The sequence below is a fragment of the Artemia sp. Qi Xiang Cuo genome, chromosome 2 (genome assembly GCF_049724085.1).
Source record: "Artemia sp. Qi Xiang Cuo chromosome 2, ASM4972408v1, whole genome shotgun sequence".
In the NCBI taxonomy this organism is placed as follows: Eukaryota; Metazoa; Arthropoda; class Branchiopoda; order Anostraca; family Artemiidae; genus Artemia; species Artemia sp. Qi Xiang Cuo.
Window position 1 is genome coordinate 75,096,117 of NC_142795.1, and position 24,217 is coordinate 75,120,333.

Below are 24,217 nucleotides of genomic sequence, written 5' to 3' on the forward strand. Positions count from 1 at the left end.
TTTTACTTTTGCAAGAATTTCTGGAAGCGATTTTTTGGACTGATAAGTTAAAATAAATGTTTTGAAAATTAAGACATTCTTGATTGGTCAACACAATCAAATAAAATAGGTCTGAGCCCTATTGTACAAGACGGTTAAATACTTTTGGACATATAACTGGGCCTATATTTTTCAAAGAAAAAATCGGTTGCTGAGACAGTACAGAAGAGGAGGGAGGGGGAGGGAGGGACATTTTCTCTTCGTGACGAACCCTATATTTCTTGCTTTGACAAACATAGCCCCTTTCATAAAAATTTATCCGTATGTGTGTCCTCAGATAACAAGGCCCGACAAATCTTTAAACGGAACCAAAATGAAATTTTAATTGTATTAGACTAAGTAGTGCTCGCTAAAATAACTTAGACCTACCAAGAAAACCAACTTTTTTTTAATCTCGGTTTACCCAGCCGTTAGGAATGCCTCTATTAATAACCCAAAATAAGAACGATTTTTCAATAAATCAGGCTCTTTCAATCAATCCCAATGATAGAGACAGAAAATGAGGATCTCCATCTACCAAATGGAGCATGAACTCCACTGCTTCCGCCGCACAAGTAAGTCAGGATATTTAGTTTTGTGGGCAATAAGAGATTTACAACATTTTCCCGCAAAAACTCAGTGAACTGGTCATGTGAAACTAAGCACCGATCTGTATCTATAGAGACGGCAAACCGAGTGTGAATATTTGTATTTTTGGTTGATCCCTGGTATGACAAAGGGTGAGAGTAAGGGAATCTGTTTCCGTTTGGAAAACATCTGACAGGGATTATAACTTTTCCAGGGATCATCGTTGATGATATATTAATATTCTATGGATATAGAATAGTCTTAAACTGAGATAATCAGAATGATTATATCCACAAAATTACTTCAAGAGTTTACAATAAAAGTCATATATGTGGCTATGGGTCGCTATTAGTATACCTATGGTTGAGAGATTGGAGGCGGGGGTGTTTCAGAAGCGTTGCATATTAATGAATATTTCACGAAACAAGAGGGTATCTACAAATTATTTTGCCACAAAATTACATATTTAACTAAATATAATAAAATTGTAAATGCTACGAAATTGCTTCGACCAATCAAGGTCAATGCTAGAACAGATTGAAGCTATTTCACTGTATATAAATGGAACATTAGAACACACATTTTTCTCGGAGGGCTATCCTTTACTCGTTAATTCTCTCAGTGTGACCATTTGTCAAGGCGACAAAACAAACACGTGGACATACAGCTTGTTCTGATTACCTAAGGAGGAAAAAAGTACTACGAAGAACCTGTAAAACAATTTTATCCGGCACATACTTATTTGGAATATTTTCTTCCAAGGGAGGGAAGGAGGAACTATTCCATCAAACCCATTTACTGAATCATTCAACTGAAGGTTCAACCCGGCGATCAGTCATTATATAAAACGTTCTTCGAGTAGAAGTAATGGTAAAACTAGTTTAAAGAAGAACTTATGCTATATAATACACAAGATAATTGCGAAAACTTTTGGTATGTATTTGATTTATTGATGGTAACAAGAATCTTATAAATGGTAAGTATTGAAAAAGAAAAGAAGAAGAAAAAATATTATATCATAGGCAGCGCGCTAGCGCTGCCGCTGCGCTGCCTAAGTAAAGAACGATGTGGCCACAATATGTTTTTTTTTCTCCATACCCGGGCACTTCGTATCGAAGGAGTTGTCGTAGAAACTTCTAAAATGGCTCATTCGATTGGAAATTGGAGTGGCTAGTGCCCCTTTTAATAGTCGGAAGTGATTGGAGGGCAACTAACCCCCCCCCCCCCCTCCACGCCCATCACTCCCCCAAATACACCCAATACAAATTTTGAGATAACCAGTTTGTTCAGTATTACTAATTTTCATATAAATAATATGTTTTTGAGGAGGAAATTCCCCCACAACCCTCAGGACAAGGGTTTTAAGTTATGCCCTGGGGGCATATAAGGTTTTTATAGAAGGCGTTGTCGTAGAAACTACAAAACAGGATCATTCGATTGGAAATTCAAAGGGATAGTGCCCTTTTTAATAGTCGAAATTTATTGGAGGGCAACAAGCCCCCCCCCACGCCCATCATTCCCCCAAACACATCCAATCTAAATTTTGAGATAGTCATTTTGTTCAGCGTAGTTGATTTCCAGATAGAAAATATACTTTTTAGGGAGGATATTCCCCCGCAGCCTTCAGGGGAAGGGTTTTAAGTTATGCCCTGGGGACATATAAGGTTTTTATAGAAGGCGTTGTCGTAGAAACTTCAAAAAAAGCTCATTCGATTGGAGATTGAAAGGGCTAGTGCCCTTTTTAATAGTCAAAAGTGATTCGAGTGCAACCAGCCCCCTCCCCGCCCATCATTCCCCCAAACACATCCAATAAAAATTTTGAGTTAGCCATTTTGTTCAGAGTAGTTGATTTCCAGATAGAAAATATGTTTTTGAGGAGGACATTCCCCCACAACCCTCAGGGCAAGGGTTTTAAGTTATGCCCTGGGGACATATAAGGTTTTTATTGAAATCTTTGTCGTAGAAACTTGAAAAATGGCTCTTTTTATTTGAAATTCAGAGTGCTAATACTATTTTAAATAGTCGAAAGTGATTAGTGATATTTTTTGTTGTTGTTGTTTAGACCAGGACACTTCGTATCGAGTAGTTGTTGTAGGAACTTCAAAAAGGGCTCATTAGATTGAAAATAGGAAGGGTTGATGCCCTTTTAATAGTCGGAAGGGGTTGGAGGGCAAATAATTCCTCTCCTACTCCCACCCTCTCGTTTGTCCATTTTGTTGAAACACTAAATGTTGCCTTAAGATTAAATCAAAATGCACTGTGATATTGCTAATTCCAAATAAGGCATCTCAGCAGTATCCCAAGTACGACTGAGGGTATTATGTTCAAATTTTCGGGGCTATTTTTGCTCTTAAAGTTTAATCAAATCAAAAAAACGTAAGTGTATCCAAGCTATCGAAGAAAGTAAACAGATTTTTTTGCGAATGGTATCAAATTTTCCATTTCAGGCCAACTAGAGGAGGTATGAAACTAGATTAAACACTACTATTTGTGTCCAGATTTCTAAAAGGGTGTATGTTGTTAAAAATTGCTGAAAATTTTTCTCCAGTATAGATATAGAAGGCCAAACTATAAAGTCTTAAAAAAAGAAAAGATTTAAAGTGTTGTTTTCTTTTTCCCTGAAAAGACTATGTCAATATAAAACGAACAGAAATTAATAAAAAAAAACTTTTTCCAAAAAATAAGTTTTTCAAAGAAAAGTAAAGAACCCCATTAAACAAAAAATGAGCAAAAATAAAATCAAATAATATAGCGAGCGTGAAACTACCACAAATCAGCATCGATAAATAATTGAAACCCAGAACGAACAAAAATTAAAATAAATAACCGAGTCAAACTCGAAACGAGCAGAAATTAAGAGGAGTAGGGAGTAAAACCCATATGCCTTCCCAAGGCCAGAACAAAATTTGCACTTTACTGAAAAATTGCAAATGAATGTGCATTGTCAGTTTAATATACATATACTGATATTTAATAATCAAATTCATCCCGGAATTCATCCCGGTTCCCAGTTAAATTATTAATTTTGAAATTGTATTTATTAGGCGCGGGGGAGGAGAAGGAGCAAGAGTTTTGTTCGCCAAGAAAGTGTATTAATAGATGAAATGTGTTTTTTGGCTCGTCCCAAAGAAGCTAATTTGCATCGAGACTTATTTTAAATGTAAGTGGTAATGTTTATTTGTTAGTATTATATGAAGATTTAATTAATGTGTTTTTTAACCATTTGTTAATAATAATAATAATAATAAAATGCTTCCCAGCACATAATATGCAAAAAATTTCTTCTGTTTGATATTCTTATTACTGGAGGGAAGGGGTTGGGGAGAGAAACCCTTAACAAAACAACACGAAACAACACGAACATTCCCAAATTTTTCCTTGCAAAGACAGCACTTGTGTTACACTTATTTGTATTGTACTGGTCAGGTAGAAGGCACGCAAGGATGTTAGCTACCACTTGAAAATATAACTCCACCATAGTCTTGATTGTATAACCCCGGTTCAGGGTGAATGATAAAATATGATACAAACGTTAAACAGTGCTTTACCATAATAATGGAAAGGAGGGTCCAGTACAACATGTCCGTAAGATGGTATTGTTGCTCTTCTTAAAATATTGAGCAGAATATAAGCAATGCTGCTCCCTAAGTAATGCCCAATGGGAGCTAAGATCAGGTAGGAGCCAATGACAGCACATGCAATAATATTGGCCTGAAAAAAATATATTAAAATAGTAATTAAAATTACTAACAAAAAATCAAAAAGAGGAATCAGAATAAGCTGTAACGTATTGAGATCGCACAGCAACACGGCTGTCCGGCTGTTGCGACTGGCAAAACGTAGCATGTAGCACAACAAATCCATTTTCGGCTAAGGACATCCATTCCCTGATCCCTACATGACCAGTTCAATGGCGCAGTCAAAATCTTTCAATCTTCTAAGCTTTCTAAGGTACGACCTACCAGGGGTAGCATCAGATTATCTCAGTTTTCAACAGGCAAACTCTAGCGGGGACACACTTGAATGACAAAGTCTCGGATCTACATCAACAAAAAACTGAATGAGAAGGATGGGAAGAAAACGTAAGGACTTGAGAAAAACCTATTCGGATAAAACTCTAATTTGTAAAAAAAAAAAAAATCACTAATTTGTAGTTTTGTAGAAAACATAAAAAAATGCAGATATTAAACATTGGTAGAGGACAACCAAACTCCAAGTTTCCAAAAATACAGTAAAACATAAGCAGTGTGTTGATTATTTTTGAGGGCAATCATATTCTATTCCTATGGCCTTATGGATTAAATATCCTATAGCCCCAGCTCAGTTACATTTTTGAGTTTATTGCCTCCATTAGAAGGTATTAAACTTGGTAATCAGCAGTCTTGATAAGTTCTTCTAAATTATTCTTACACTTTAGCTACGAGTAGATAGTACTATGCTACAGTATACTTAACAATAGACTCAAGTTTCGGCTTCGACAGGCCAATTACACAAATCTATAAGAAGGACGAAATAAATTTAGTATGGGCAGAATTCACTTATATATCTGAATATATTTTAGGTAATTTATAAGCCTTTAGATCTGCAAAAGCAAGTTCAACCATATATAAACAGCGAGCTTACTTCCAAAAAATGTTGTGACTCAGAACTTTTCGTTCATTTTACATGCATAACGTTACATACAAAAAAACCGTCAAGTTTTGCGCTCTTTTTACTGGCTCAGAATATGGTATAACAACAATACATGAATATGAAAACGAGTAAAAAGGCTGGACTATTTAGCTCCCCTTTCTGAGACGCCCTTAAGAAATAATGAGACGAAAGAATGCTGAAAGATTGCTCTTTTTGGTTGTCCGTCTGGGGCTAAATAAAAAGTAGGTTGTCCTTGAATGGGATAGAAATACGTCATAAAGAAGGATGCAAAGGGAATAGGAACTTTTTCGGAGGGGGTAAACAGTGAAGCTTTAAATATACTGGGGTGGAGGAGGAGCGCACGCAGCTGTGTTGGCCGCAGGCGGCTTGGTGCTGCAGTAAGTTATCAGCAGCAGTAGTATTAGAGTGGCTATATAAATATGACAATTGATGTGACAAAAATAAACTAGTTCCACGAAATTTCAAATAGATTTTTGACAGTGAACCATGGGACAGTAATCTCTCTTTTTCTCTATGGTTGAACATCCAACGATTGCTGTATTGCAACGACTTTCAACAACGAAGGTAGATCAGGAAGAGGGTATTTTTAAAGAGAAATAGTCCGACTTTTATATTACCTGAAACAAGCACCCCCCCCCCCCACCTGAACCCAGTCCACACCCCCTTTTTTTACATAAAGTACCAATCACGACATAACCGTGTGTACGTATTTTATATCAGTAAATATTGTATCTCGATATTGCATTATAGAGGATTAAATAGAAAAAACAAGTTTTTCAACTGAAAGTAAGGAGCAACATTAAAACTTAAAACGAACAAAAATAATAAACTTAAAACGAACAGAAAAAAATTACGTATATAAAGGGGGTTGCCCCCTCCTCAACAGTTCGCACTTTGCGCTAAAGTTCGTTAGTACTGTAAAAAAGTGCCTTACTTTCCTAAATAAATGGCTGCTGTGTATCATGAATTATTGTTAAAAAATTGGGGCAAAATTCAAACTATAGCGTAAAGAGCAAGGTGTTGAGAAAAGGGTGACCCCTTTATATACGTAACAATTTCTGTTCGTTTTAAGTTTTAATGTTGCAACTTACTTTCAGCTGAGAAAACTGTTTTTGTTTAATTTAATTTCTGATCGTTCTTTAAACAATTCTAGGAAATCTGGCCCCACTTCAACGGATAAATCCCCCTCCCCACGGAAAAATCCTCTAGATGATTCATTCCCGGTGAAAATTTACCCCGGACAATTACTCTTAATAACTCGGAAAAGAGATTGGAAATTGAGACGGAAAAGAGAAAGCAAGACATATAAAAAGATTTTTTATAAGAATTCTGGCAAATTCCCCCCGTTTATAATTTCCCCTGACAAATTCACTCCCTGGAAACTTTCCTCCGCAAGAAAAATTCCCCCGTGGAAAAACCCCCAGCAGTAAATCTGCCCCCTCCCCACCCGAAAATGTATACCTACATCCCAATAACAAATACTATCAGCAAACAATTGGCAATTTTTATAACTTAAAGACCTGTCCCCTGAGGCTGTGGGGGGTCATGTCATATACAAAGACGTTATTATTGGTCCTTACGACTATGATGAACAAAATGGCTCCCTAAAAATTCTAATTGGAAGATTTTGGGAACAAAAGGAGCGGGGGAGGTGGCCTAGTTGCCCTCTTTTTTTGGTCACTTAAAAAGGATACTAGAACTTTTAATTTCCGTTCGAATGAGTCCTCCAGCAACATTCTAGTACCACTCGGTCATTACAATAATCCCTGAAAAAAAATATATACGCATCGGTGGTTTTTCTTCATGTGAAAAATACAAAATTTCACATTTTTGAAGAAAGGGGCATGAAATCCACACATTGTGGTTCTCTGATACGCTGAATCTGATGGCGTGATTTTCATTGAGATTACTTGACTCTTAGGGGCTGTTTTTCCCCTTTTTTCAAAAACAAGGATTTGTTTTTTTCAGGCTCGTAACATTTGATGAGTAATACTAAACTTAATGAAATTTATATATTCGAAATCAGCATAAAAAGCGAATTCTTTTGATATACCTATTGGTATCAAAATTCAGTTTTTTAGAGTTTCGGTTACAATTGAGTAGGGTCGCTCCTTGCAGTTCGTTACCACGAACTGTATGATTAGACGCAGAAACGCGTTAATTATATTTCATAGATGAGTTCTGCTATGAGAAGGGTGAACTTTGTGTCATTGATTTAGGAGAACTTAATGAACACATATCGTTTTTATGTACACAGGGCCGGATTTAATGCTTTCACGCCCTTAGGCCGAAACGTTTTTGTCGGGGATATGTAGAAGCACTGAAGAGAACACATCTGACGAGCCAACACAAGAAAATAAAACAAGAAAAAGAAAAAACAGTAAAACAAAATATTAAACACAAAAACAGAAAACAGAAAAAAGTATACAAAAAAAGGACAAAAAAGGAAACAGAAAAAAGTAAAAAAAAAAACAAGAAAAAAGAAGAAGAAGAAAAAAAAACGATAAGAAAGATAAAGTTGGAACAACACCCGATAAAGCAAAAGATAAGGTAAACCTAAGGTAGCGTACTCCTACCTGCCAAGATATTACGATCAGCAAAACTGGAAGAAAAAGCATGCATGATATAAACGAAGCCCAAAAGTTGAAATCACTAACTAGGTACTCGAAATCTGTAAAAAATATCAAGTGAAAATAAAAAGCAACACCTAATGAGTAATAATCAATAACAAAAAAAATGAAAAAGAGAAAAAATAATGAGTTTCAAAAGAAAAAAATACTAAAGAACATAAAAATTCTGAATTAATAGTTAGCATATGACTTATTGAAGAGCTTCTCGTATCAAGTCAAATAAGTCAAGAAATATGCATTCACTATCTAAATTGATGAATAGACTTGGCTTGTTCATTTTTATTAGCTGTGACTCAAACACGTATACAGGGGAGGGGTTAGGGGGTTGGAATCCCCCCAAATTTTTTTCGTCTGACTCGTTAAAACGTGATAAGAATTTATATACTCGTATACACAATTTTGATGCGTTTTTCAAAGTTTTTTTCTGTACCCCCCCACTCCAAAAATCCTAGATACATCCTTGCTCTGACAAGAGACGAAATCGGAGATTAAACAAATACAGAGACAATATTGTTAAGAAAAAGAAAAAAGAACGATGTGGCTTATCATGCTAAAATGGGTAACTTTTCCTAATGGAGAAAAAGTGTGATTCAGAAACTTCAAAACAGAAAAAAAACAGGATAGATAATAACAATAATTTCTGTTTTTCAATAATAGCAACAATATTGCCTTTTGGATAATTTTCAGAAATAAGAAATTGCTATCATCAAGAAAACCACCAATTAGCATGTACTATCCTTTTCGTCCCAATTTTCGCACGTTTAGCTTTATTTTCTTTTCTCTAAATTTAGAGTTAAGTATACAATATATAATATATTACATATGCTTGAGATCTATATAAAACTATTAGGCTAATCACAGTGAGCTTTGGAATATAAATCCTACAGAGTGTGGTGAACAACACGATGCATTATTTCTTAGTCTGTTCACGAGCAAAACAACTTAGGATTAAAAAAGATCATATCTCAGCTGGGCTGATCGACTTGAATGTTTCGAAAATGTGTTTCTTGGGTCATGGTAACTTAGATCTAAATTAGGTACATGGGGAAAATTTCTGAAATTTGGCATATTTTTGTCTCAGATCAAGCTGAAATTTTGATAGAAGAGGCTCTACCTGGGATACACCAACCCACAAAGAAATAAAAAAAAATATGGTTATTAAACTTAGTTTCTTATTCTCAGAGTTTTTATATTTAAAGTCAAACTTAATGTATATTGAATTCCTGGAATCACCATAAAAAAGATGACTTTGTCCATATTTTGTTTCATTATATTATTTTCTATTATTCCCCATGATACTTCAACCACCTTCATATATTTTTTTTTAACCCGACCGAAATATTTTAACTTTCCTTAAGTTCTTTAGATTAATACCAAGAATTTAGGGGAAGAAAATTAATTTAAGGAGTAATTACAGATTATTGTGTTATAGAACACAATTTCATACTTTCAAAAACTTTTTTAGTTTAACTCTATGCTTTGGTTTATGTTTTATGAAAATAAAAATTTGTAAAAACCATCTCATCTAAAAGTTTGGAAAAGTGACAAGAGAGGGTCAGCTTGGGAAGAGTGACAAGAGAGCATTGGTGCTTAAACATACTTTTAATAAGAATTCGAAAACACCAGCACCATGAACATTGCAACGGTACCGAGCAAAACAAGGAAAATTCAAAGAAGCTTAATTTCTTAGAAGATGGAATTGAGCTGAAGGTTTAAGTACATTAGGAAAAGACCTAATATTTTCTGAGAGTAAGCGGAATCTCATGTGTTTGAACTATTTTTTATTAGTTTTATATAGTTGGAGCCATTTTGGAATGAAGAACAGTTGCTAATTAAAAAAATGAATCTAAATATATACTTCTTACATGCCCTTTTTACGAAAGTAGTTACTTTATGCTTGGATCTAAAGCAAAACTATAAAAGAAAAAAAGGAATACAACAAATAATATTAATTTTGTTTTTAGAATTTACTTCGTTATTTTACTGGGTAGCTGTAGATGGCATTGTTTTTTTCTCAGAAACCAACTGATGTTTTCTCATATCAGTTTCCAATTAACTCTTAGCTCTCGTTAATCATTTCCAGAATTTCCTAAGAAAACCAGAGTAACTGACGGCCGGTGAATAACAAAAGGGGGAGCCGAAAGAATCCAAATAAAACTATATAACCAAATTTATTTGAAATTTGAAGTTTAATACAAAAGCATCCTCGTTCATTCAAAAATTACAGTCATTTTGGGGTAAAAATGGATCTTCTGAGTTTACAGATATTTTGCATTTATTTATAATTTTATTAAAAATCATTGTAAAAAAAAAAAAATATTCAAACTGCATGAAGTGAGGAGCCAACTTGCGAAAAAGAGAGGAGCACAAAAAAAAAAACGAACAAAAAAAAACACACAAAAGAAAAATTTGCTTCGCTAAATTTTGGTGCTGTGTTTTGCATCCTAGCTCTGTGACAAATAAAAACATTTAATTTGTGAAATACCTTGCGGCATGTGAAAACATTAAGATTGCTAAACATAAATAATAATAATAAGCACTATTGCGCTGAAAGCCCTAGGGTTATGGCAATACAAAACAAAAAAGAAAATTCACTTCTAAATAATTGACTTTAAATAAACAAAGAAAAACACGAATCACAAAGATCTACTTTTGTGTTCCATTGCCAGCCCGAGAAATCGTCCTAAATTTTTAACACTTGCAATACATTCGTCACTCATTACATTCACCAGCCATTTGTCTTCAAACCAACACTCTCCATATACTTCATTTCGCAAATAACTCAATTCTTTACATTCATACATCACATTACACACATCGGGCAAAAATAAGAACCATCCTACCCTTACTTCCTCCCTAAGTACTTCCTTCTTACCCCAAGTGGTAAAGTATTCGTCCTCAATTCAACAATATGCCTTAATCCCTCCTTTTTTAGATTCACCCTTAACAAATCCCCTCCAAACCCATGTCTCTTTCACCGCTGCGTAGAGGCGTGGGGAATTAGAAAGAATTCTATCATATTGCCAAATCTGTACCTCTTGATCTCGTAAGATAATACCTATCATCTTTGCAACCTCTTTATCTATACCTAGTCCATTATTCAACATTTCTACCACACCACAATCTGGTAAATATTCATTTAACGAAAACAACTATTTGTGCATGCATTTAGCTAGAATAAATAAACTTGATTTTATTTTATTTATTTATCAACTTATTTGCAAAATTTACAAAAATAAATTTACATTAAATAAATCAGAATGCTCCAACTTGTTCTGCTGAAAATTTTGCGTCGAACAACGGATTCGTGGAACCTATGTTAGGAAGAACTTTAGATTCTCAGTCTTATATTTTGCAATCATAAGTGAATTTGCCATATAACCAAACAAATGAACAGGCTTTGATTATACAAATGTAGAACTATTTGGACAAAACTTTTGAAAAATAAAGAATCAAATGGCGGAGATCTCCATCAACTTTGTCTATCTTATTTTAAGGAGCAGCATCTGGATCCATCATTTCTAAAATATTTTGGCCTAACTCTTAACTCATTCGAGACAGTTGTTTTATTTATCTAATTACTGTCCTTTTATATTTTTTATTTAGTGGTATCTCAAGTACGATGAGAGGAGGGAGGTTGCCGCCCATCAAATATCTGCTATTTGCACTAAAGCTAAATTTTATATAAACATGTTTCAGAAAACAGGGTGCATTTACGTGCAGTAGCTTTTCAAAATAAATTATAAATTTTACGCATACGAGGGAGAAGTCACTCCATCAAACTCTTCTCTTTACATTTGAGTTCATTTAGTTCTTAATGCTAATTATTTAAAAAAAACTACGTTTTCTAAAGAGTTAAAGAGGCTGAGTCACAAGTTCGAACCTTAAAACGTACAGGGATTAGAAGGTACAGTTGGGGGGCTGCTACCCCCCAAACCACTCGCTTTCGCAGCCTTTATATTAAAAAAAAATTTTTTAACTGAAAGTAAGGAGCGACATTAAAACTTAAAACGAACAGAAATTATTCCATATATGAAAGGGGCTGTGCCCTCCTCAACGCCTCGCTCTTTACGCTAAAGTTTCTATTGTTTAAAAAAAGAGTTGTGAGAAAGTCAAACTTTAGCGTAAAGAGCGAGGCGTTGAGGAGGGCACAGCCCCTTTCATATACGGAATAATTTCTGTTCGTTTTAAGTTTTAATGTCGCTCCTTACTTTCAGTTAAAAATTTTTTATTTTATTTAAAGGCTGCGAAAGCGGGGGTTTGGGGCGGCAGCCCCCCAACTGTACCTTCTAATCCCTGTACGTTTTAAAGTTCAAACTTGTGACTCAGCCTCTTTAACTCTTTAGAAAACGTAGTTTTTTTCCAAATAATTTCTGCACGTTTTTGTACAGTTTATTACTTATTATTGCTTGACTAACTCTTAGATGATTGCGTATTATTCTTTTCTTTCTCGACAGGGTGTTTTAAGGGTCAACCTTGTAACTCAGGCGCTTTAACTCTTTAGAAAACGTAATTTTGTTCAAATAATTTAAAAAAGATACTGAGTTTCTTTTTTAAACTTTAAATTCAGTATATAAAAAATTTCCTCTAACGGGGAATCGAACCCGGGTCTTCCGCCTGATAGTCAGGAGTATCGAACGCTGTACTAAAGAGACACAATTGTAATTGTTTTTTAGTAAGTGGAATCTATTTTTAACGCAAGCAAATCCCCACAAAACTTGATATTTGTTTTTTGGAAAACAGGGAAGGAGTGATCAGATTGAGCTGAAATTTCGAGGATAAGCTCCCCGGCCCCAGGAAAGCTTATCCTCTAAATATCAGCCCGATCAAACAACGTTACAGGGGGGCTGTGGTGGGAAATATTAACATGGGATCTTACAGGAAAACGAGGGTTTTCGTAATTGTAAATTCGGGGGATAATTTTTTTTGTCTGAAAATATCAAAAGGCCCTAACAGGTCGAATTCTGCTTTGAATGAGTCCTCATTCACCCGGATCAGTTGCCAACTGTAGCCTTTAGGCGTGGATAACAAAAAAAAATTTTTTTAACTTTAAGTGGCTATATTTGTTTTTTGGAAAACAGGGAAGGAGTGATCGGATTGAGATGAAATTTCGAAGATAAGCTCCCGGGACCTAGGACAGCTTAACATTTAAACTTCAGCCCAATCAGACAACGTTCAAGGGGAGCTGTGGTCGGAGGGTCGAAACTTCCGGCCCACTTTTACCCATGAAGATAAAGTCGGAGGGGGGGGGGGAAATTTTGCACGTTTCTTAGTTTGAGCTTAGTTTGGCTACAAAATGCGATTACCGCTGTCTCTCTGCGACCGCTAGGACCGGAAATCGCTTAACATTGTGGTGGGTCGCCTCTTTATAGAGGCACAAGTGTGCCTCCTTGATTTATCGCTATGACGTTTTCACTCTACAGAGCTTATCGTTCTCAGTCGGAATTTAGCTTGAGAGGCTGATTTTGCGTTGGCCAAAGGCCGGGGCTGCCAACCAAAGAGAGACAGGCAATAGGAAAGAAGACGGTAAAAGCTCGCGAACCGGCCTTTTTCTACAGGAATATATACACAGAAATTCGGATTTATGTCGATGGGTTGGTCAGTCGAATAAGCAGATAAACGATTCCAGCCAGAAGCTTCAAAGTCCACAAAAACACAATTAAAACTATGACAAAAGGGTCAGAGTGTTCCAATTCCAAAGACATTCAAAGATACATTCGTACTCTTCTTGAGAAGGTCACAGCCCAAGCAAAGCTAGGACCCTATGCCTCATTCAGCAGGCCTCAGTGATAGAAAAACCCACGAATCAGACTTCTTATTGCTCATGTGTAATGTTACTTAGACCCTGCTAATTACGCCCTGGTTATCAGCATCATTTGGGAGATTTTTTATGTACCTTAAGCATTACGAATAATACCAGAATTAGTTATTTTGGTCATATCCTAGATTCTTTCTACATTTATTTTTTACAAGATCTCAGAATTTCTAAAATCCAATAGCTATTTGGAATATTACACATGTCCACCCTGCTAAACACAAACAAATATGTTTAAAATGTTTAAGAGCATGATTTAAATAAAGTAATAACAAATGAGGTACTTACTAAGTGGAACATAATAAACACAGCAAGCTGACAGAAAGCCAAGAAGAATGGTAGGAAGAAGCACTGAAAGGGTGGGTTCTGCCTTTATATACCATACAGCTAACCAGATGCCTCCACCGATAATACCACTAAAAGCAGCAACCAGTGTGACCCCTACAAAAAAAAAAAAAAAAAAAAAAAAAAAAAAAAAAATGAAAAAATTTATAATTGGATACTGCAAGATTAATTTGGATAGTATCAAACAGTTCGCAGTAACAAGCTGTAAGTAAGTAGTGACACGGCTCAATAATAACAGAAATTATAAAAAACGGGATTTTGATACCAATATATATATATATTTCAAAAGGATTGGCTTCTTATTCTGATTCCAAATATATTCATTTCCAGCGTATTAGAGCACCCTGTTGTGAAAGCTTCAAGCTCCCATCTGCAAAAATGTGGAATTTAGTATTTTTTGCCATAAGAAACATCACGGATGCGTGTTTATTTGTTGTTTTTTTCCCCAGGGATATTCGCATCGAACCAATAGTCCTAGAATATTCGAAAAGGGCTCATTCGAGCAGAAATTAAAAGTTATAATGTCCTTTATAAAGAAATTATTAGCTATATGAGGGGGTTCACCGCCTGGTCAATACCTCGCTCTTTACGCTAAAGTTTTTTTTTAGCATTTTCAAAAGAGCTATTTATCAGAGGCAACGCTGTAGCGTTGCCTATAATAAAGGCCATACGGCTCCAATGTTTTATTATTTATTATTATTTATTTTACTTTTTTTTCCCAGAGGCACTTCATATGGAAGAGGTTGTCGTAAAAACTTCAAAGGGAGCTTATTCGATTGGAAATTGAGAGTTCTAGTGCCCTTTTTAATAGTCGAAAGTGATAGGAGGGCACATAGCCCCCCCCCCACCCCCCCCATTCTCCCACACACATCCAATCAAAATGTTGAGACAGCCGTTTTGGTTAAGCATAGTCGATATCCAGAGAGAAAATATATATTTTATGAGGAGGACAATCCCCCACAACCCTCAAAGCATAGGTTTTAAGTTATGCCCTGGGGGCATATTAGGTTTTTATAGAAGGTATTGTCGTCGAAATTTCAAAACAGGCTCACTTGTTTGGAAATTAAAGTGCTAGTACCATTTTGATTAGTCGAAAGTGATTGGAGTGTAACTAGCCCCCCCCACCCATCATTTCCCCAAACACATTCAATCAAAATTTTGAGATAGCCATTTTGTTCAGCGTAGTTGATTTCCACATAGAAAATATAATTTTTGAGGAGGATACTCCCCCAAAACCCTCAGGGCAAGGGTTTTAAGTTATACCCTAGGGGCATATAAGGTTTTTATAGAAAGCGTTGTCGTAAAAACTTCAAAAAAGGCTCATTCGATTGGAAATTCAAAAAGCTAGGGCCTTTTTTAAGAGTCGAAAGTGATTGGAGGGCAACTAGCCCCCCCACTCCCATTGGTCTTCACAACGCAGCCAATAAAAAATTTGAGATAACCATTTTGTTCAGGTTAGTTGATTTCCGGATAGAAAATATATTTTTGAGGAAGATACTCCCCCACAACCCTCAGGGCAAGGGTTTTAAGTTATGCCCTGGGGGCAGATAAGGTTTTTATAGAAGGCGTTGTCGTAGAAACTTCAAAATAGGCTCATTAAAGGGCTAGTGCCCTTTTTAATAGTTGAAAGTGATTGGAGTGCAACTAGTCCCCCCCCCCCCCACGCCCATCATTTCCCCAAACACTTCCAATTAAACATCTTGAGATAGCCATTTTGTTCAGCGTAGTTGATTTCCGGATAGAAAATATATTTTTGAGGAGGACACTCCCCCACAACCCTCAGGGCAAGGGTTTTAAGTTATGCCCTGGGGGCATATAAGGTTTTTATAGAAGGCGTTGTCGTAGAAACTTCAAAACAGGCTCATTCGATTGGAAATTAAAGAGCTAGTACCCTTTTTAAAAGTCAAAAGTGATTGGAGTGTAACCAGCCCCCTCCCCCCCACGTCCATCATTTCCCCAAACACATCCAATCAAAATTTTGAGATAACCATTTTGTTCAACGTAGTTGATTTCCAGGTATAAAATATATTTTTGAGGATGATACTCCCCCACAGCCCTCGGGGCAAGGGTTTTAATTTATGCCCTTGGGACGTATTAGGTTTTTTAAGAAGACGTTGTCTTCATAACTTCTAAAAGAATCTTTCGATATGAAATTAAAGCACTAGTACCCTTTTTAATAGTCGAAAGTGATTGGAGTGTAACTAGCCCCCTTCCACCCCACGCCCATCATTTCCCCAAAAACATCCGATCAAAATTTTCAGATAGCCATTTTGTTCAGCGTAGTTGATTTCTAGATAGAAAATATATTTTTGAGGAGGACACTCCCCCACAACCCTCAGGGCAAGGGTTTTAAGTTATACCCAGGGGGCATATAAGGTTTTTATAGAAGGCGTTGTCGTAGAAACTTCAAAACAGGTTCATTCGATTGGAAATTAAAGGGCTAGTGCCCTTTTTAATAGTTGAAAGTTATTGGGGGGCAACTAGCCCCCCCCCCACGCCCATCATTTCCCCAAACCCATCCTCTATGAATTATCAGATAGCCATTTTGTTCAACGTAGCAGGTTTCGACAAACTAAAGATGTTTTTGACGAGGAAACTCCCGCAGAGCCCTTATGTAAAGGGTGGTGATATGTGCTCTGGGGGCATATAAGGTTTATATAGAAAGAATTATCGTAGAAACTTCAAAAAAGTCTCATTCGATTGGAAATTCAAAGGGATAGTGCCCTTTTTAATAGTCGAAAGTGATTGGAGGGCAACTAGCCCCCCCCCTACACCCATCATTTCCCCAAACACATCCAATCAAAATTTTGAAATAACCATTTTCGCTCAGCGTAGTTGATTTCCAGATTGAAAATATATTTTTGAGGACACTCCCCCACAGCCCTCAGGGCAAGGGTATTAAGCTATATCCTCGGGGCATATAAGGTTTTTATATAAGGTGTTGTCGAAGAAACTTCAAAACAGGCACATTCTATTGGAAATTAAAGAGCTAGGGCCCTTTTTAAAAGTCGAATGTGATTTGAGGGCAGCTAGCCCCCCCCCCCCCACGCCCATCATTTTCCCAAACACATCCACTCAAACTTTTGAGATAGCCATTTTGTTCAGTGTAATTGATTTCCAAATAGAAAATATGTTTTTGAGGAGGACACTCCCCCACAACCCTCAGGGCAAGAGTTTTAAGTTATACCCTGGGGGCATATAATGTTTTTATAGTACGCGTTATCGTAGAATCTTCAAAACAGGTATATTGAATTTGAAATTTAAAGGGCTAGTGCTCTTTTTAATAGTCGAAAGTGATTTGAGGGCAACTAGCCCCCCCCCACGCCCAGCATTCTCCCAAACACTTCCAATCAAAATTTTGATTGGATTAAAGAATATTGGATTAAAGAATATTAATTACTATTAAAGAATAAATGAAACCCAAAACGAACAGAAATTAAACAAACAATCATAGCAAAAAACATACAACAAGTAATAACATAAATGAATAAATAGATCTTAAAGCGAGTAATGCTTAGATTGAATATGAAAATCAAACTTAAAACGAAAACAAATATTTTGGTATTAAAGTATAAATGAAATTTAAAACGAACAGAAATTAAATAACAATCAATGCGAACTAACATACAACATATATTAATGTAAATGAATAAATAAATCTTAAAACGAGTGAAACTTAAATTGAATATGCAATTCAAGTTTGAATCGAATAAAAATAACTACAAACAAGAGTTTGGGTATCGTCTCACTGCAGAAGCTAATAGTAATTTCTGGTCGTTTTGAGTTTCAATTTTAACAGGTATTTGTATCTCCTGAGCTTAAGTTTAAAATGGCCTTTACTTTTCTTTGAAAAACTTATTTTTCGGAGTTTTTTTAATTAATTATAATTAAACGGCGTTTGTGATTCAGGGGTCATTCTTAAAGAATTGGAACAAAATTCAAACTTTAGCGGAAAGAGAGAGGTACTGACTAGGGGGCGAACCAGCCAGTATACGTAATAATTTTTGTTCGTTTTAAGTGTCAATGTTGCCCCTTACTTTCAGTTGAAAAAACTTGTTTTTTTTTAATTAATTTAATTGTTATTGGGAAGTATACAGACTTTTTTTTTGGGGGGGGGGATGAATTTTCTACTGGGGGATTTTCAAAGGGGAGAATTTTTTGTGGAGAGGGAAGTTTCCTAGAGGGGGGGGGTCCAGGAAAAATCTTACACTGGAGGAATTTACACGGGAGAAACTCTCCATGGGGGAGTTTTCTATGGGTTAAATTCTCCAGAGAAAATTTTCTACGGGAGAAACTTTCTAGGAGGGGGCGGATATGACGTTCTCCCACCCCAGACGAGGACGACCAACTTCCTGCTTAGCTCTAGACGGTTGGTCAAAAGAACAATCTTTGGCAATCTGTCATTCTTCATCTACAGAATGTGACCAAACCGTCTCAACCTTTCTCACATTATAGCCCAAGAAAGCGGGATTGAACCACACTTTTCGTGTAGCCTAGTGTTTGAAATACGGTCAGTCAGCCGGGTACCCAGAACAATCTGTAGGCAATTTCTCTGAAAAACATCTAGCAAATCTACATCCTTTTTTTTCTGGAACGCCCATGATTCAGAGCCATATCTGACCACTGTCATCACTGTAGCTTCCAATATTCTAATCTTGGTTTGCAGACTTATCTTCCTATTCTTCCAAACTTTTTTTTAACTGTGAAAAAAAAAAGCTGAGCCTTGGCTATTCCATTTTGAACATCTTCACTGCTCCCACCCCACCGTCTTTACTAATAATACTAACAAAGGTAGGTGCAGCCGCCCACCTCATCAATCTTTTCGTTACCCAACGTCACCTTTTTATCTTCACTTATTCCTAGCCTTAGTGACTTAGTCTTCTTAAGATTAATTTTGAAACCTATTCTAGCACCCTGAACTCGCCAAACCTCTAAAATTTCATCCATTTTGCTCACATTTTCATCTAGGATGCTTAAATCATCAGCATAATATTAGTCCAGGAGAGTTTTTCCTCCCCATTTGATTCCATGGTCTCCCATTGCCTTTCCTGTGCTCCTTAAGACAAAGTCTATCAAAATGATCGTATTCTCAAAATACCGTATTCTTGATAGACCTAGATTTACACACTGTTTTTTGTTAAACTTCAATTTCCCCCAGAGCATTCCCTAAAAGTTTCAACTTGATGCACTTGGGCGTTCCTGAGATATTGTAGACACGTAATTTTTACCGCCTCATAAATAAAGTCTCCTGGGAGCTTATAATGCAGAAATGTTCTATTTGTATGAACTTGAGACAGAAATTGTTTAGCGCCTTCCCTCTCTCCAAGTACTAAATTTGCATTTCTCTTGCCCTAGCCTCCCCCTTCCTTAGCCCAAAAGCATCTGAAAGTTTCAATTCCATCCCCATGCCATTCTTGAGATATTGCAGACACGGTAAGTATTTCGATGAACTGGATATACATAGTTCATTCGATTTACCTCGGCCCCACTCCTCAAATTACAATTTATAGACACTCCCTCAACGTTTCAGCTTGATCCCTTAAGCTATTCCCGAGTTCCCGATATATTGTAAATAATTTGAAAAATCAGATGCAAATGCGTTTCTTGAGTTATACAGGTACGCATGTCGTTTCCAGAGTATCCTTTTGGGAACACTTCTGGGTCCTCTACTCCCCCCCCCCTGCTGCAACAAAAAGCAAGCTGTTCTTGTCCCCAAGAACGATCTCTGTACGTTTCTAGCTGACCAGAAACTCGAGATCTTACACGCCTAGCTTTTCCATTGAAAAACCAATACGTTTAAATAATGGGCACCTTTCATTATTTACAGCCCTTACCCTAGGGGATGTGTGGGGTATGTTATACCTGGATGATCATTTAATGGACCTTCCCACTATTGTGAACAAAATACCTATCTCCAAACTTCGATCAGACGTATTTGGGAATGAAGGGGGTAGCTAAAAAAAAGCAAATTTTCTAGAAGTTTCTAGGACTACTCCTTGACTTGGACTTGCCCGCACTATAGAGTTGTCTATGATCCTCAATTGGATTTAAGTTCATAAGAAAGGATTTTTATACGAAATAAACGTATAATTTATTATCTACATATCTACATATATAATCTACACATATTTTTTAATCTACAAAAAGAACAATATGTCGTAATTGGTACATTTACAGGTCGTACCTCACAATTTTACACTTCTGAGACAATTACGAAAACCGTTTGATAAGCAGTTCTTTAAGGGAGGATGAACAAGGCAACTTATGTTCAGTCACAGTTTATTCCCTCTGATCCTCCCTTCGAAGCCAGTCTAGCAAATTTTACCTACGAAGATTGAAAATATCTAATAGGAACTTAAAGCTTGACACCAGCGATTTGTCAGAGTCGGAAAGTAAAGAAACTATAGAATTAATTGGTGTGAAGGCAATTGGATTGTCGTGTGAATGGAGTTGAATTCAAAAGGGTTATTTTGTTATACGCCCTCCCTCCACAATGACAATGGCTTTCAGCCATATTTCTACTCCTGATACCAGCCGTCAAACATCAAAATATCATTTTATACAAACGCATTTCGCCAAATGTTAATGCTAAAGAACACATCAAACTCCTTTTAATAGTTAAGTCTATTGGCAATATAATTTATATTTTTTTTTCTAAAACCTATTTTAACCTCTTGGGTACCCAGGAACCACCGTCATTTTTTACAGGAAAAACCCCAGGGTCCCCAAAATCCCATTTCCCAGGATATCGCAAGCCCTATGCAAGACATAAGATTATAAAATTTTGGTTTTTGTTGGGAACATAATAAATTTTCGGGTTTTAGTGGTAGAAAATAAATAATAAAACTACTATTAGGTGGAGTTACCTCCGTAACAAAGATCAAATGTTGCATAGGTATTTTTGTTTCAAATTATTCGAGAGAACGCATATTCATCGTAATAAATTTCATCAAGTTTAAGGTGTTCCAGCCTAAAACATTCCAAATATGATGGATTCGTTAACTGTATTGACAGTTTCTTTCCAAGATATCTAATCTTCCTTTATTATTTTGAATGTATTTTTTTATTTTAACCAATAGATTTTGCAGTAGAAGTAAGTATGGCAACACTAAACCCTTCAGGTCCAAACCGGCGGTTCTGATCTCCGTTCCGTGGCCCTTCAGCCAGGAAGTACAATTGGGGACTGGGGGCCAGCCATCCTATAAAGTTTGCATAGATTTTGCAAGGGCTGATATGATGGTTTTAATGCTTTGTCTCTATCAAGATCAAACACGCACGCTGGAGCCTTTTCCAGAGGGGGGGGGGGGGGGGTAATAAAAAATGATGAGAAGAAGTGCTAAGAAATTCAAGAAAATTTAGGATGTAAGGGGCCTGGGCCCAGACCCCCCCCCCTCCCATCACCCACGCGAGCATGATCGAGATTTGATATTTTCGAAAATTATAATTATCAATATATTCCTGAAAGTTAATAATTGCCATAGAAGAGTTTTCCTTTTCCAGTTTTCCAATTTCAGGAAGAGTTTTCCTGAAAGTTAATAATTGCCATATATTAACACACACATACACCAAGAAAATATGGCGTCTAGCACGGTAAGATTTTTCTTTGTTGAACTTTTAAGAGGGATCACTGTCTACACATATAAAGGAATATTATAATCCCTTACAATTAGACAACAAAAAAAAAATACCGTTACCATTTCAACTACTTGAAAAGAAAGAAATGATGAATTAAAGTCAAGTAAAAACTATTGTAGCTGCCATTAAGAAAAAACGAAAGTACTACTTTTCAATGTCTACCTTTGCAATCAGTGAAAAAAAGAAACGACGCAACAATGTAAGCAAAAAATCAAATCAATTTCGCTAGGAAATGTGATGACATTGCAGAGAGCACATGCGACAGGACGCATATTTGATAATTAATTTTCAGAAAAACTGACTTTGAAGTGATTAATTAGTTGGTTGCTCTCTTGTTATGAATGCTCTGATTAGACAAGCACGCGTCGTATTTGCAAACATCTATCAAAGGAGTGAGATAATAGACGCTAAACGAAGTGCGGTAAAAAAATATAGCTAACTCATTTGAAGTTAAATAATTGTAGTAGTTTCAGCTACTGTTATTGTTCATATTTAAATCAAAATAGACGCCATATCAGGGATGATATATTAAAACACACATATATGTTGGTGCACGACAAAAAGTATATTCTGCACGAATGTGCAATTGAGGCTAGATACGAGTATTGATGTTTTTGTTGGGGGGAGGGGGGTACCCAAATAAAAACCCTCTAAACGGCCAGCGGTACAGAAATATAACTTACTCATTTGAAGTTAAATAATTATAATAGTTTCAGCTACTTGTTATAATTAATACTGGAATCAAAATAGACGTCATGTCAAGGATGGTAGCCTACATTGAAAAACACATAGCCTATCCGTTTGAGTAGGAAAAAAAATCTTCTGTAATAATGTGCAATTAAGATTACACACAAGCATATATTTTTTTTTTGGGATGAGGGGGGCTATATAAATAAAACAGCAAAGAGGCGCTAAACAGATTCCGATACGAAAATGCAGCTTAATTATTTAAAATTAAAAAATTGTGGTAGCTTCAGCTACTGTTATTGTTAACATAGAAATCGAAATAAACATAATATTAGGAATAATATTAGACGCATTCACGCTGGTGCAAAAAATAAAGCAAACAGAAACTATCTTCTGTAGGAGTTGGGATACGAGTTTTTTGTTTTTTTTTTGGGGGGGGGGGGTATTTAAATAAAACAGCAAAAAAAAAGGGGGGGGGGTTGAAAATAAAATATTGCAAATCACGAGATTTCCAGCTGAATCAGGATTTCTTCTGGGAGGGAGAGGCAATCTCATACATGAGGCAATTTATTTGCTTGGGATTTATTTCGACTTTTACTTTCACTTGAAAAAAAATTAAATTTTTTTAGTTTAATTTAAAATTAAAAACTATCTCCATCTACATAATATCGCTTGGTTTGTTTCTTGTGCTCGGAAAGGGGATATCCAGGATTTTTGTTCGGAGGGGGGGGGGATTACAGAAAAAACCTTACCAAAGGCATCAAAAGTTTGTTTGTTTGCATTTTTGTTACTTTTTACGAGTCGGACGAAAATTCCAGGGGAAGTGGTTCAAACCCAGTAAGCCCCTCCCCTAGATAAGGCCTTCACGTTCAGTACCTTTATTTCGAGCAGTCAGATTGCTCTCCCAGTCTTGTCTCGTGTATCCTGAACAGTACCCAAGTTACATAGGGAGCCTTTCAGATTGTATCTGAGATGCAAAGTTGGAAACCAGACCTTTTTCTGAAGAACACCCTCCCTTTGTTCTGTTCAAGATTAAAATACACTTAGCTGCTTATTAAGACAAAATAGAATTAAAACCCTCTAGTGCAATTACAGACTAACTTTTAAACTCTAGATACGTAAGAAACTTGTTAACTTAGTTAAAACTTTCCATTCATTAGAGCAGCGCCGGGTTACCACACTTAGAAATTGTACCAAACTAAAGAAAAATTTCCTTCTTGACATTGACAACTGTCAATCTCGGCAAGAAGTTTTACCGAAGGTGAATTTTTTTTTGTTATTAACGATTGGATTGTAGTCTTTCTAATTTTATTGACAATCCAACCGCAAGCGTATGATGTTTACTGACAGTCCTACATTCGAGTTCAGGCAAGGTGGTAGAGACATTTATTTCGAGGATTCATCTTACTAGAGTGCGTATGTGTGTGTGTGTGTTAGGGGGGGGGGGGTATCCGGAGCAACTGGTTATACAACAGATCGAGAACAACATTGTAGTTGGTATAATATGTAAGTACCTTTTTTTGTATCAAACAGTTCGTGGTAATGAACTGTGAGTAAGGAGTGACACGGCACAACAGCCACCAAACTCTAAGAAACAGAATTTTGATAACAATAGATACACAAAAAGAATTAGATTTTTATGCTGACTATAAATATAAAAAAATTCCTTAAGTTTAATGTTTCCCATCAAAAGCTACGAGCCTGAGAAAATTTAAGCGATTTTCAAAAAAGAAGGGAAACACCCCCAAAAGTCAAGGAATCTTAATGAAATGACACTGTACCATACTCTAGGTAGAGAAACATACTGTAGAACTTTCAAGTTGCCATCCAAAAAAAAATGTGGAAT

At 36.2% G+C, this 24,217-nt stretch overlaps 1 protein-coding gene across 1 annotated transcript in view; it reads right to left on the reverse strand.

Annotated features, from left to right (window-relative positions):
- The window catches only part of LOC148955620 (transmembrane 7 superfamily member 3-like), an 88,254-nt gene that overhangs the window by 4,437 nt on the left and 59,600 nt on the right, over positions 1–24,217 (reverse strand). The window contains exons 7-9 of the mRNA XM_089103232.1: positions 13,993–14,145; positions 7,836–7,930; positions 4,155–4,317 (exon numbers count right to left, since the gene is read on the reverse strand). Of these exons, the coding sequence (XP_088959358.1) occupies positions 4,155–4,317; positions 7,836–7,930; positions 13,993–14,145 (411 nt within the window). The remainder of the gene's footprint in view (positions 1–4,154; positions 4,318–7,835; positions 7,931–13,992; positions 14,146–24,217) is intronic.